Source organism: Zosterops lateralis (assembly GCF_965231275.1).
Source record: "Zosterops lateralis genome assembly, chromosome: 9".
In the NCBI taxonomy this organism is placed as follows: domain Eukaryota; kingdom Metazoa; phylum Chordata; class Aves; order Passeriformes; family Zosteropidae; genus Zosterops; species Zosterops lateralis.
In genome coordinates, this window is record NC_139769.1 from 11,943,163 (window position 1) to 11,958,268 (window position 15,106).

The 15,106-nt window shown below is 35.1% G+C and overlaps 1 protein-coding gene across 4 annotated transcripts in view; it reads right to left on the reverse strand.

The window, feature by feature from the left end:
• The window catches only part of ZZZ3 (zinc finger ZZ-type containing 3), a 57,998-nt gene that overhangs the window by 25,403 nt on the left and 17,489 nt on the right, over positions 1-15,106 (reverse strand). For all 4 annotated transcript variants that reach the window (XM_083867723.1, XM_083867724.1, XM_083867722.1 and 1 more), the window contains exons 2-3: positions 8,371-8,523; positions 4,409-5,970 (exon numbers count right to left, since the gene is read on the reverse strand). In XM_083867723.1, the coding sequence (XP_083723849.1) occupies positions 4,409-5,919 (1,511 nt within the window). In that variant the 5' untranslated portion in view covers positions 5,920-5,970; positions 8,371-8,523. The remainder of the gene's footprint in view (positions 1-4,408; positions 5,971-8,370; positions 8,524-15,106) is intronic.

Here is a 15,106-nt window from a genome sequence, read left to right on the forward strand (position 1 = left end):
AGAAATCAAGCTTTACTTTCCACAGGCTGCACCACTGAAGTGAGGACTGCACTGAGTTTGCTTGTGCTGTTCACTGGGATGATGCTGTGGTTGGCAGCAAGATGCCTCTGCTCAGGGAAGAAAAACCAATGTGATAAATGCACCTGACATTTAATGCCTCCCAGAGTGTGCTCATTCCTAGGGAGCAAAAAGCTGATGCAGCAGATGCCCAAGGCATTATCTCTTGGAAAGTAAGAGCTCTAGTCTTTACTGAATAGTTTACGTAATTATAAAATATGATTCCATTATTACAATATTCTTAACTGAATCTTTAGTCCTGCAAAAATTTTGTGTCACGTAACTTTTCCTTTGACAAGTATTTATAGACAGAAATTATCTTACAGAACATGATAAAATTGTAGCGCTGGCAGTGAAAAATCCTCAAAATACTTCATATTTTAAGCTGTAGTAAAATAAAAGGATTTCATAAACAAATGTGGTTGCATGCCTGTCACATTTTAATAACACAATTACCTGCAAAAGCAAACTGAAGTTGATCAGAAAGTCATATTACAAAATTTCTAATTGATTTCCATTGTATTTTGATTTTGTGGATCAACTACTTGCAGCATCCAACTTCTACATGATTTTACTTAAAGCGTATCATGGTTTTGGTTACTCAGAAAACAGACCAATCTACCAGACAATAGAAACAATTCTCTGTAAAAACACTGAATTTCTATGTTTTAGTTTTACCTTAATAGGTAATTTAAGAAAAATATCACTGTATGCTACACCAGTTTTGTGAAACAAAGAATGAATTAAATCACCTTGTAATCTAATACAGATGGCATTTATGCTTGGTTTTCTAAAATTATTAACTTCTCTTTTTCTCCAGTAAAATTGTATATACTTCATCAATTCTTTTATATTGGTGATATATTCTTCACTTTAAACACCAGTGCAGCTGTTATAATTTTAACTATTATCAAGTAATAAAGATACATGAAGATACCTATCTTCTGAACAAGGTCCTAACTGTTAGAATTAAATGCCTGTAGGGAACTGCTTGTAGAAGCATAAGGCTTCTATTTCAGTCATCTTGCCTTCAGGTCTAAATGGTTCCTGTAAAGCCAACTGCACTTTATTACAGAGTCCTAGAAATGCATCCTGTAATGCACTATATGCATGTGAAACCTCAATTCCCCAATCACATTTTCATCTAGAAGCCAGGACTAGAGTCAAACAAGGATTGTCCCTTCGTGCAAGCCAATACCTGCCAAACATTGCAAATCTCCAAAGGAAATAAGAGAGGAAAAAAAACAAAAAAATAACAAAACCAAAAAGAGCACTAAATGAAACACTGGGCAAAGGCAAAAAGTACTGAGAATAAAATGCTGCTCCAGACAGAAAATTAAAGTAAGCTGCTGCAGTATGAGATAGCATTACAGCATAAAAAGATACAGCAAAGAAATATGAGAAATGCCTGAGGAAAGACATATGCAAAATACTAAGCACAGAATATAAAATTCAGCAGTGTAGAAAGTTTTAAATCAAGAAGTTCAGTCTTGATGAAAGTATCTCAGGAGAAAATGCAAATGTTTCTGGGCTAGAACAGAGAAGCAAAATTCTCAAATATACTCCAAACCACACTTTTCTGAGAGAAGTTACAATACACAAAAATTCCAATTATGTGTGTAGCAACAGAAAACATTAACAACATTTCACAACTATACAACCCCCAGATCAGTCTGTTACTATCTACAAAAATTTCTATATTGTGATAAAATTTCTGCTTAGAGATCTCATCTCATCTCTGTCTTTGTAGGATATATATATTTTAATAAAGAACATCCATCATTTCAGTCTTCTCTCTGAATAATATTCCTTAATCTGTGATAGTTATTTTTCCTATTGTATCATCCAGTTTCCCCAGAAATAGTAATATATGAATATTGTTCAAACATGTTAAGATTCAAAAAAGCAATAAAATTCATACAGAAATACATCAATTTACATTTAGGGTTTTTTTCTTGTAACAAGTTTTACCAACAGCTCTTAAAGGTTTTGGTATATCCATATTTTATCAATGTCACAATAATTTCTTGGAGAATAAAAATCAACTGTATGAATGTGTATGTCATCAAGCTATGTAATGTAACAAGAAATAACATAAGTTTACAGCCATATAAAATCACTTCTATGACACAGAGGAATGTGGTTTTTTTCTGCTATGGAACAATCCAAAGGATTATACTAATGCCTTCTTGGAGAAATCTGCCTCCTCAACCTAGCCAAGATGCTAATGTTTCACTTAACTGGCTTTTGAAAGAGAACAGAAACATAAACCAAAGAAAAAAATCACCTCTAATAATTCCAAACTGATGAAGGACAGAAAAACAAAACTATCATTTGAAGCAGAGATATGCAGAACAGCAGAACACTTGGCTTAGCCAGAACTACCACAAGCAAAGTGAATATCCTTCACCTCCTGCTAAACCTACACGAACAGCACGGGAACCCTGGAATTCTTTGCATATGACCAATCAGGGAATACATTTCAGATAAACTGGTAGGGGTTCTTTGGTTTATGTTTTTAGTTTAACACTTTAGAAAGTAAGTACCAAATGAGATTAAATAAGGGTATAATTAAGACACTACTCAAAAACTGTTACACATGAATGAAGAGTATCCTCTAATGAATTTCGCTATTTTTAAACTGGATAGAGGATATAGTGCACTGCACTTGATTTACTCTTGAAGTATGAAATTCTGGATAAATGACAACTGCACTCATATATCAAAATATTGACTTAAGTTCTTTAGAAGGATCCTATTACCATGCAGAATCATCAATATACCAGACCTATTTTCTTATAAATGTAAACAACAAAAAAGGATGGTCTGTAATTTTCCAGTTCTATCAAGATCTTTTTAAATAAAGATACTCCCTCCCCCCAGTAGCATGCTTCCCTTTGAGAAAGTAGAAATATAAGACATAATAAAAACAATAACGACTTCTTTTGGAATTCTGCATTCAGGCATCCAGTTAGTAGCAAGCAACCAAGTCCTACTTGCAAGTTCAAAAGCTCCCCAAACAAGGTCCCACAAACAGGCTGCCAACCTGAACAACAGCTACCCATTTCTTCAGAACTGTGTATGTTCAAAAGCTAACACTGTGCACATACATGAAATTTCCAAGGACAATTTAGACCTGTGTTTAAGAATAGAAAAAACTACTGTTATTTTTTACAGTATTTTTCCCAATAAATACAACCCCTACATCACACATTACTAATGAATCTGTGTGCTAACATCAGATGAAGTCCTATTACAGACAGATCCAAAATCATCCTGAGAGAGTCAAAAGACAACAGTCTGTTTTCCCCATTTGTAATTTTCTTTCTATCTAGTGGGAACAGTGTCCACTTTGGACTGATGGCTGAAACTGCAAATATTTGATCATTATTTTGAAATCACAGTTTGTCTAACCCATGCTCAAATTCAAAATTTTCTGATTAAAATGATTCATTCATGTCCAATACTGAACAAAATTTCACTATATAAACCAACGCAACTCTAATATCAAAAATCCAGTCATACTGGATTAAACAATCATCTGTGCCTGGTGCCCCATATTCACAGTAACTGTCCTGTGAACACTTACTACAAGAAGACGAATTTTCTCCACGTAAACTTTCTTCAGTGAATTACCCTTTTGTTTTAAAAATCTCTTGCACATTTCCCAGAAGGTATAGTTACCACAGTTCTACTTACAGACATTCAGATGATACACATAAAAACAACTCAGAGCATAGTAATAATTATAATAACAACAATAATAAATCCTATATTTACATGTAATTTATATAAATAGCTATGTAGACATAATTTACTTTGGAGAAAGTTGCTGCATTTCATCAATTCATCTTCCTGAACACAGTAATGCTGAGTCCTTTCCCATGACACTCTGAAAAAAGTATCTAACTTTAACTTATATGTACAGTAGAAGGATAATTGTACAAGCTGTATCTACAGTGTCCATTGGATATGCTGATAAATGACTGACATCTAATTAAAGGTCATAATTCCTTTGGTTTTCCTTCCAGCTAGTTTTTAAAGGAAAATAAATAACAGATTCATTTTTAAAGAAACAAAAATCCAAAGAAGAAACTCAAAAAACCCAAGTTCTGGCTCAAGAATCCTGATTGCTAGAAATGTATAAACCACATTGCTGTACCATACTGCATATTAAATAGAGTTTAATTTTTTTTGAGGTAGAAACAAGAAAAATGAAGACCAAAGAGTATGAAAATTATAAAGCACTTAAATTTTTGTGGAAGTACGTTAAATACTTAATTTTCGTAAGAATAACATATTTTTGGTAAGAAACAAAAGCAGAATTCATGGTTACCATAGTTACACATACTCTTTGTTGTGTTTCAATGCCACATGATCTGATTCAAAGTAATACACATCAGGCTCTTCCTCATCCTCCTCTGCAGTGTGGATGTTGGCACTCTCTTTGGCAGGTGGTACATATCCAGCAACAAGCCTAGACTCAGAAAGTGGCTTTCTTAGTCCATCACTCCCATGATCCCCTGTATTACTATTTTTCTCTTTTTCATTCTGTTTGATTTCTTCAGACTTTTTGGGAGATCCATTGATATTATTAATACCTATAGGTACATTCTTTTCAGTAGGACTAAGATTATTTTCCTCAACCTGTCCGTTTTCTCTACAAGGAGAGTTATTTTTAGTAGGGCTACTTCTGGCAGGGGCAGCCCTTCGTGGTGAAGTTCTCAACGTGTATCTGTGTTCTTGAAGTTCCAACACATTTGTCATCTGAGCTGAAACACAGTTCAGCACCGAAGAATGTGGTTCAGGTTCACCTGAGATTGATGCACTGTCATGGTGAGTATTCACGTTGCTATTGGTGTTCTCAGCACACTGTTCCTTTGAGGCACTGCTATCTCCTACAACATCCACCTCCTCCTCCGAATCCCTTAACAAAGATGACTGGATTTCAGAAAAGGACCCTGTAGCTGGCTCAAATGCCTGATTAGCATGCTCCTCAGGCAAGCAGTCGTTTATTGTTTTGTGGTCCTCTAACTTTACCTGTTCTTGAGAGTTTGTGCAAGGCACATAATGGTCTACAACACTGTCCTCTTTGCTGCTATTTAGCAACAAGGAAGAATGGGCTAATGAGTTTCCATTTTCTGCTACTGTTTTGTCCTTGGGCGTATGGGAACCAGCACTGTTTGGCTTAGTGTTCCCATCAAGCTGACAGTCATCACAGTTAAGAGAATTTGAGTCTCTCTCGCCAACTCCATTGACAGTCTGATAACCTGCAACCTCTTCAACTACTGCAGAATTATTAAACCCTTCTGCAGAGACATTCACCTTTTTAACTTCCCTTTTCTCACAATCATCCAATATAAGACATCGACAAGCTCTTTTAGTCCCCGTGGAGGCTGCATCATTGTCCGACACTAAACTTTTATGCTCCAATGGCTCCTTCTCTGCCTTAGTGGGCAACTCTTCCTCAGAATTGTTGGGTGCCTCTGAACGTAGACAGCGTTTAATTCTTTTCAAAACTGGTGAAACAGGTTCTGCTTGTTTTTTTTCACTATTTTCCACAGTTTGCTTATCACCATTATCTTTCTCCGAAGTGGAGAGCCCTCTCTTTCTAGGGCTCACCCATGACTCCCGAGCACTCTGCTGCTTCAAGTCAGCAGCTCTGCCACCGTTGCTGCCCTTTTGAGTTTGCGCAGACTCTGGCCTCTTCTTTGGTGACCTGGATCGGATTTGAGCATGGGATGAGACTTCCTCTGGATGAGCAATACTCCGGTTCCTTAATGTTCTACCACAAAAATTTTCATCCAAACCATTTAAACCCACTGTAGATCTTGTAACACGAGTAGATCGAGAAGCAGCCATACTATGGCAAGTCCCTATAGTATGTTCATCATGATCCACTCACTGGGAAACCTTCAAAAAAACGTAAACAAAACAGTCAGAAAAAGTATTTATAAAACACCTGGAGACACAGAAAATCTGAAGAATGTATTGTCACAAACCAATGTAAAACTTGGTTTTTCAATGTATTCACACTGCTTCTTCCTGTGGTATTTCTTTAGTGCATTAAATTTTTCCATCTCAGCTACAAAGTAGCTGACTTGGTATTTGTGGTTGTTCTGGCTTTAGTACTTGTGCAAGTGCTGCTCATATTTATGCCTTATGTAAGGCTGGAATGCCCCAGTTAGGCTCTAGTTACTAAAATACACTATTTTTATGTATTGTAAATATATTATAATGTATTGGTATTATTATTTAAATTTGTCTGTTCAAGTAAAAGGTATGAGATTGCATTCTTAATATCCCAGAGTTTCCAGTTACATGGTCTCACAGACTAAGAAGTAAACCATTAAAATTGCATTTGCTTACTCAGTTGTTGCTTAAAGAAAAAACAAATCTCTCATAAATAACAAAACAACTGCAATTCTAATTTAGCAGGGAATTAAAAGAAAATCAAGCACACCACTAAAAAATACTTACAGTTACTAGGAGTAAAAATGAAATGAAACAAAATTTCTGAATCAGAATCATAAAATCATTCCAGCTGGAAAGGCCTTTGGGAGGCAATCCTATCCAACCTCCCATTCAAATGAACATGAGCCCTAAATTCAGATTTAGTTACATGGAACATTATCCAGCTGGGTCTTGAAAAAAACTGAGTACAGATATTCCACAACTTCTCTGGGCAACCTGTTCCAGTCCTTAAAGCAAAAATATTTTTTCTTATACCCAGGTGGGGCCTCTTGCACTTCTGTTTCACTTATGACAACAAAAGCCTGGCTCTATCAGGAATCTCCTCTGAGGTACTGGAAGGCTGTTTGCCCTCTCAGCTGGTGAGATGAATCATCAGTCACATCCGATTTAAGTAAATTCAGACTCAAAGCTAAGTTTAAAACATCCCATTTCAGAGTGCCCCTATTTCACACTGCAGAGTGAAATGTAGGAGTATTTGACCTGCCCAGTATCTCAAAGTAATTTTTAAGAGAACTCAGTTCTATCCCTTCTATCCATTTCATCTTTAAAAGTTTAATGCATCAACCTTCATATCACCACAGATCTGCCTTGCTAATGAATAGATTCATATTTGTGTGCATAATGTGCATAATGGCACACCTGCCCTTTTTCATCTACCTAAATTCCAGTTTATACAAACCCATCCAACTGTGAAGATGTGAAGACTACAAATTTTAAATATGGAGTTAAACTTTTCACACATTACTTAGAAATGCTGAAAAGAACAAATGGAGAAAATTGTTTCAAGAGGTGTTTTTCATTTACAGCAAAGAAAGGAAAAAAAAAGAACATAAATTCACACATTCTCCCAAATCTACTATTTAAGTGTCAGATGGTCCTAGAACTGAAAAGAGAATGGGACAAGTACACTCTCATCCAACACAATCCCATATTTACTGCATTGTGTGTTTAGGAATTCACAATGCAAGCAGTATTTCTTAAGGAAAGCAACGTATCCTAACAGTATTGCTTGGTGTAGTTCTGGACAAAACTGCAGAAGAAAGCACTTAATTTTGTGTACATGTGGTATAGGTCTATACTTAACTGTGTATGACAGCACATCATTTTTGTGCAACAAAGAACACGACAATTATAAAGTAAAAATTTCAAATGTTCTCAAAATTGCCATTTATTTGTGCTGCTACAACCCTCCTGCTTGTTAGTATTCCTGCTGCCTTAGATGAATGCCTGGAAAGGTGCAATGCTTGTATTCCTGAAAACACATCTAAAGAGATGCTGCAGTGCTAACTTTCATTCTGTCCACATAAAATTAAATAAGTGTGAGCTCTCCAACACACTCTGCTTTGAGAGAAAATACAAATAATACATCAAGCAGCAAATGGTCAAACATCAGCATTTGACTGAAGAGAACAAAACACTATGTGCTTTCTATAATGGTTTTTACACCTATTTTCCACATGGATAAACTTGCCTGCATATTCTCCTTCTTTGTACACAAGCTCAATACCATCTGGAGAGTGATCTCATTTGGGGTTGAACCCAAACATGAAAAACAGGGTTTATTTACATATTCCATTTCCCCTAGGTTGTTCTAATTAAAGCTAGCACACATCAGGGGTGAGTAACTGACATTTCAAATCAATACCAATAAAATAACCTAAACCAAATTCAAATGTATACTTTGGTCAGTAATTACTGCTGACCTCAACAGACTTTAGAAACCATATGTAAGAGAGAAGTCTTTACTGACTTGCTGATATGGTACTTTCTAAAGAAATATACCTTACATGACAAGAGAAGAAGTTATTATTTCCTTAGAACAAATGTAAGGAAACTTACCATTGCAAAACTAGAAGAAATGTAAACTTCTGGCATTTCATACAGCAGACTCCTATGTACCACTCAAAAAGTATCAATCATCATTGCTGATATCCATCATGGAATCCAAATGCTTTACTAGTTTATGCCATTACATTAACCAGATTTTGAAAACTGTTGAGAAAAAGACAAATATATCAATAAAACATTTAAATTACCACACTGAAAATGAAGAATGCAACAGGACATATAAAGAGTAACAGCTTTTTAAAGAAGAAATTACCAATTTTAAAAGTGTCCTACTGAAAGAAAAATCAATATGCTATTAAGTAATTAAGTATGTGAAATGCTAATTTAGGTTTCAAATGTAAAATGTCTTTCTTGGTAGTTTCTAAGCAATTCACTGTATCACACACTTAATGTGCAAGCAAATGAATCCACAGGAGTTGTGTTAGAGACCTCAAATTTCAGAAGGCATTTGAAGAGACACAAGAAAACAAGTAGTGAAAAATATTACTACAACTAATGAATTATGAAATGCACTGTCAAATGTATTTTATAGTTAGATACACAGTGAAAAACTCTGTTTAATTTTAATTGACTGAGCAGATCTCTACACTCATATTGGCTCCACATCCCTGAATAACCTTCATCTATACAACGGGACTAAAATGCTTTCTAGAGTTCACATCAGACCTATTCCTCATCCAAGGAAAACAATGCATAGCACCTCGTTTGTAGTGGAAATGAAATATTTTGGATACTGAAAGACAAAATACATCTACAGACCCAAAAGTCACACAATGCTTTCAGTAGTTTCCAATTGGGCATCTGTGCCAATGACCAAGCTGCTACTTGAAAAAACACACCAGCAACTCCATTTAATTTAAGAACATCTAGTACCAGGAAGGTACCATAATTCACTACAGAATAGTGGTTATTGAAGCTTTCTTCATATCCTATTGACTTCATCCAAGTGACCTTATTTTTGTCTTGACGAATGATCTAAACTTTATGATCTAAAACACGAGCTGACAGGTTCCTCCATATTCTTCATTCTACAGTTTTTATATTTAGATTGTTGGAAATTGTCTTTACTTTCAACTTAGTTAGGATTTCATTCTGGTAAGAACAAAAAATTAATTCACCATTAAGTTGCCAATTCAAAATATAAACTGGGCTACATAAGAGGAGAAGGGATTAATTATGCCTAATTGCAGTGAAATTCAGTAACAGAAGATGTTTCTACAGTGATGCTACATGAAGTATCATAAATTCTATTATGTAGATAAATAAATCAAATCAGGTTTCATTTATTCAGTGGGATTTCTCAATTTAACAAGCAGCAGAGAACCACCATCATAATAAGACAAACAGTGGAAGAACAAGAAGGCAAAGACAATCACTTGAAAATGCATATTTCTCTTAATCCATATTGTTGCCTTTCCTAAAGATCCCTTTAACTGATGCATCTGGAGACACCAGAAGTACGACACAGTTTGACCCATTTTTGCAAAAGAACAACATACCAAATAAAAATACTAGCTCAGTAACTTTGGTAAAAATACAAAATATATTTAAACAAAACATTTAAACAAAATATAACAGTGAGCCAATCAGAAGGCAGCCTAACCTCATAATTTTAAATTACTTTATAAGTCCAAGTAAAGCATATATGAAAAAGTTGTTTCAGGAATGGCAGGAATAGTAATGCCAGTATTTTGTCAGATTTGTACACCTCATCTCTCCTGATCTTCTTTTGCCCAAAACAACCCTATTTTACTCACAGCAGGAAAGACACAAGCCTGGCTGTATCTATTTGCCTTTGGGGACAGCTGAAGCATTTCAGACACAGCAAAAAGATTGTGTAAATATCAAAGAGAAGAAACCAAGGTGGGTAAAAAAAGTTCTACTTAGTCAGAATTTTTTGTCTGGTAGCAGTTTGCAGGGATGGAGGAGGAAATAACAATTTAAAAAGCCAGGAAACTTCAATCAGGATACAGTGAAATGAGGGCACCTTAATTATGCTTAAAACCTAGAAAAAAACATTCACAAGGGCTCAACAAACAATTATATATTTTTCCCGGAAGTTTCCTTGGGAAAACTGTCCTGAAAATTAACTATTATGCCTTTGCATTGCATAACCAATTACAGAGACATTTTTCACTTAGAACAACCACATCTTCTGTGGCAGAGAAATTCAATGGAAGACTAATTTTATGTTTTGCACACCACTCATTTTGGAAGTTATTTATGAGTTGGAATAAGGAGTGCAAAGGAAATTAAATAAGCTTTTAGGTCTAAAAGCCTTTCTTCAGGGAACCAGATCAACATTTAAGGAAGAATACTGGAATACTGCAATAAAGATTAAAAGTTTGAAGAATGATTATCAGCTAAGAAACAGCACACTGTGGTCTGCAGAGCCCATTAAAAATCAAGAAGCTACAGGTTAAATAAGAGTGTAATGCAGACAGAGCTCTGAAATAATTAAGGGACAGGGGAAGGACCTGTGTAAGAAGCCAATGAGCAAATGTTGGTGCTGAAATCAAACAGGAAATGGTCACACATCAATCTGTATGGACCATCTTCAGAGTGAGACTGAAGTTCAACTGCTGGCAGAAACTGCCTGTACATCTTACATACAATCAAGCATTTCATGACAACATAGGATGCATTTCTGGGTATGTATTTTTGCATTTAAGAACCCTTAAACTTACTCAGCTTTAGAAAGACTCTACACACCATATTCACATTATGCTAGAATTTTTATTTAACTTAACCACTAGCCCATTTAGTAAAGTTACTCAATGCTGAACTGAGTGCTTGAAAACTTCTAACAACAAAGGAAACAAATTTACATAGAGATTAAAACCAACAGTTAAAGTCAGCAGAATGAGGAAATCCCTTCCTGAACAGGCAGAATAAGCAACTTTTTTCTGCATTATGTTGGTACTGTCTATCTGAGAGTCAGGTATGAGCCCGATTGTTTAAAGGAATTCAGAAACATGGATGCAGTTCCAAGCATGTTCCATGTGGCCCTAAGCTAGAAGAGACAGTGAAAAGCAGCAGTCAATACCTGGGTGTTTACCAGACCTGAAACCAGCAAAGCAACAGACACCTCTGCTATAACTGTGGTGGAATTATATCCATGGAACTTAAGATGGATAAATTAACATCACATACAGCGTTAAACAAATCAAAAAATAATTGTGTACTGGGGGTAGGGGAGAACAGACTTTTAAGAGAAGCTTCCAATAGTTGTTAGATGTCACCATTTGATGAAAATGGGTAATATCTAAAGTCTTCCACAACAATTCAACCCTAGAAAACAGAATAATGTGTTCATCTGATCTAGAGTATAATGAATCATTTTCATATTGAAGAGAAATAATCTGTTCTCCTCTTGTTCCTCTGAGTGTCATCTAACAATCAGCGTGCCCAGTGATAAAGATTAAAATTTTTCCTTTTGTTCAGATATGGCATTTGTAGATATCTGACAGCAGGAGCACCCTCTAGAACCATACTTCAGTAAATCCCCCAAATTACTTCAGAGACAGTATGTGCTATTGGCAAAGATACCATTTACAAGAGCAAATGTGACACACATATAATTGCCCAAAGTAATAAATAAAACTGGTGGATCTCTGTGGTATAAAATAGCAGCTCTTAAATTCTCTGCAGAGCAATGGAATGTTACTTACAACAGTACATTTTTAAAAATTGAAAGCAGCAGCTATTCATCCAGATTCAAACAGAATCTAATCCCTTACATAAGTATTTCCCCAAGACAAAAAAATTAGCACCTCTGAAAAGATGAGAATCTGCACAGACACCAGATTATCAAGATTTTGGATTATCTTCACATAGAAAAATACATCACTTCCTAACAAAGTAGTATTACTAAATTAGAGATGAATTTCATTTAACAAATTATATTCAGCAGTCTATCACTTCTAGAGTATGCCAGCATCTCTTCCCACACATACTGAGTTTCACAGAACTACATTAGCAAGAAATCAGTTTTCTGGAAAGAGCATTTTATTCTTCTGATTCTATATTACATCAAAAGAAGCAGTACTTTCAAATTATAGAAATAACCTTCACCAAAAGACATTATGAAGATCTTACTTGAAATAATATCTAACAATAAGCAGCTTAAAGCTATAACAAAAGCTTAACTGCAATAAAAATTAATAAATGTTACTGGACTTATTCTGAGATTTCAGCTGTCTCTGACACAGAAAGATTATATTACATATGGCCAAAATATAGTCTGCCAGAGTGGGACTACTTATATTAATCTTATGTATAAAAAGCTAGTAAGATTAAATAAAGAAAGTAAAAGAAAAAAATATATAATAATATGAGAAAATTGTCAACAGGTTTTAAAAGCAAACAAACTAGCAAGGGAAATGTTTTACTCTAAACTAAAACTGCAGAGAACCAGAATGGATAGTTCAATATGCTGTTTTTCTTCTTTAAAAGAGATGGGTTCACTAGGCTAGCCAAACCTATTCTTACATAAGAGGATAAAAACTCTTTAGAAAGAATCATCTTGAGGAAAGCTATTTCTACTTCTTTCTAGAATAAAAAAAAAAAATGTAATGGGCAGGGAAAATTAATTGGTACTTAAATAATAGGATGTATGAAAACAAACAAAAGCTCAGCCTCCTCTTAACACTCTCTCATTCTTTGTCTAAAACCATAAAAAAAAGGTCAAACCAGAAAGTTGTATGACAATGACCAGCAATGTACATCTGTTCCTTTGCACCCCTTCCTGCTGACAGCATTGGTATTTCTCACCCTTCTGGGCCACCTATATGAGGAAACTTACTGGGAGGATGGGTGTGATACAGGCATTGCTCCTCTTCCAGGCAGACATTCCAGGATAAGTCTACAAAATTACTTCACATAAAACTAAATATGAATTATACAAGTGTGACTTTACAGCAGAACTCTAGAAAAGCAACCACTACATCAAATTTCTTCTCTTTAAAGCCTGAAACACTTTAACTGCTTTCACTTTCTTGTATCTTGGCCAAATTAGAGTTTGTGCTGAAATTATACATTTAAGCATCTGTCTCAGGCTGATATTCCCACCCTGCTGTCTCTCTCCTCAATTCTCAGTCAAAATAATTACTCATTTCTGTGCACAAATATGGAAATTATTTTAAACCCTTCTTGCTGCTTAAGACACATCTGACTGTTTCTTCAAGAAGGTTTTCTTCCTCCATATTTTTGAGTAGGAAATTGGGATTCAGCATAGAGGAGTGTTTGCCTGAGAACAAAAATCCTGGTGGAGCTGTGATGAAGGCAGGCTGAGGGGAATGTTAAATGTGAGTGCACAGGTAAGGAGAGCAGCTACATTGGCAAAATGAGTGGATGCTGACTGGAGAAAGAGACAGACTGGAAATCCTGAAGAACTGCTAGAAGACAGAAAGATCATAACTGTGAAAAAGGAAAACTGGAAGGAACAGGCAGAATCTGTGATTTTACCTAGTCCCAACTCACCTACACACATCACACAGCACTCATCCCAATTTATCTGTCTCAAATGCCTGGGACAACTCTGTCAATACAACTATTGTGGAACTATACTCTGAAATAAATCTACAAATAGGTCAGAATTGAAAATATCATCTTCTTTTCTTTTCAGATGGCTCCAGATGAATGAATTTTTCCCATGGGTCATATTAAAGGACAATGTGCTGCAGCACAAGCCACAAAAAAAGATGAAGAGCTGAACTTTTTAAGGTGGAACAAAAAACACATTCCACACTTCAACGCATCACCTGGTGTGCTCATCTTTAACATGTCATCTTAACCAAAAAATGCAAAAAATGATCATTTAATACAATTTGCATTTGCCCTGAATAAAGACAGTAGCTTTAGGTAAACACCCTTACTGAAACTATTGTACTGAGTAATATTTAGTCAATAAAGTCACTACTGTCTGATACAATTAACTTATCAAGAAAATTAAAATCAGACTATGTAAATAACTTCCACGCTCCAGGTAAAAAAATTATGCTTAGCTTCACTTACTGGCCTTCTCTCTATATCCTTATTACCACACCTTCCCAATCCACTTTACCATCCTAGGTGAAAGTCCCACTCTAAATTACAATATACCTTTTTCATGTGAAACCATTCAATTGCTAATTAGCTGTCCTGTTATCCAAAGAGTATCTCCTGTGCAGGATTACCAAAACACGTGACTAACATCTTTGAGATACATTAAATCACACAGGTTCTTGAAAAGCTCATTATAAAATTAATTACACTAACTTAATTACAGTAACCATTTATCAAATTGTTACTCTAGGAGAAGGCTCCAATCATATTTAATCTTTTAAACACAAAACACAGTTTTATATAAATAGGAAAACTATTATTTATTCCCTGAAGAAGTTATTATTACAATATATAAAAAATATCTAGCATAAAAAGACATTGCTTTTTCCCATAGGTAGACTGCAATTGTAAGAGTTCATCAAGTACTTAATAATCCTGGTAGCAGTTTACAGATGAAAAGGAACTTGATGGAGAAAATCAATGCTTTACTTTTTCTTAAAAGTCCCAGGAAAAACCAGTTTGCTCATTTTTGTAGAATATTACACTGGAAATTACTACTCTGTTTGATTTATTTTTGGAGCAGTGACTACAAACATGCTACCTTAAGAAGTATACAGTAAAGTGCATATTCTATGAAATACTGTCCAGAACATATTTTTATCCCAGATGATTTTCAGTCAAG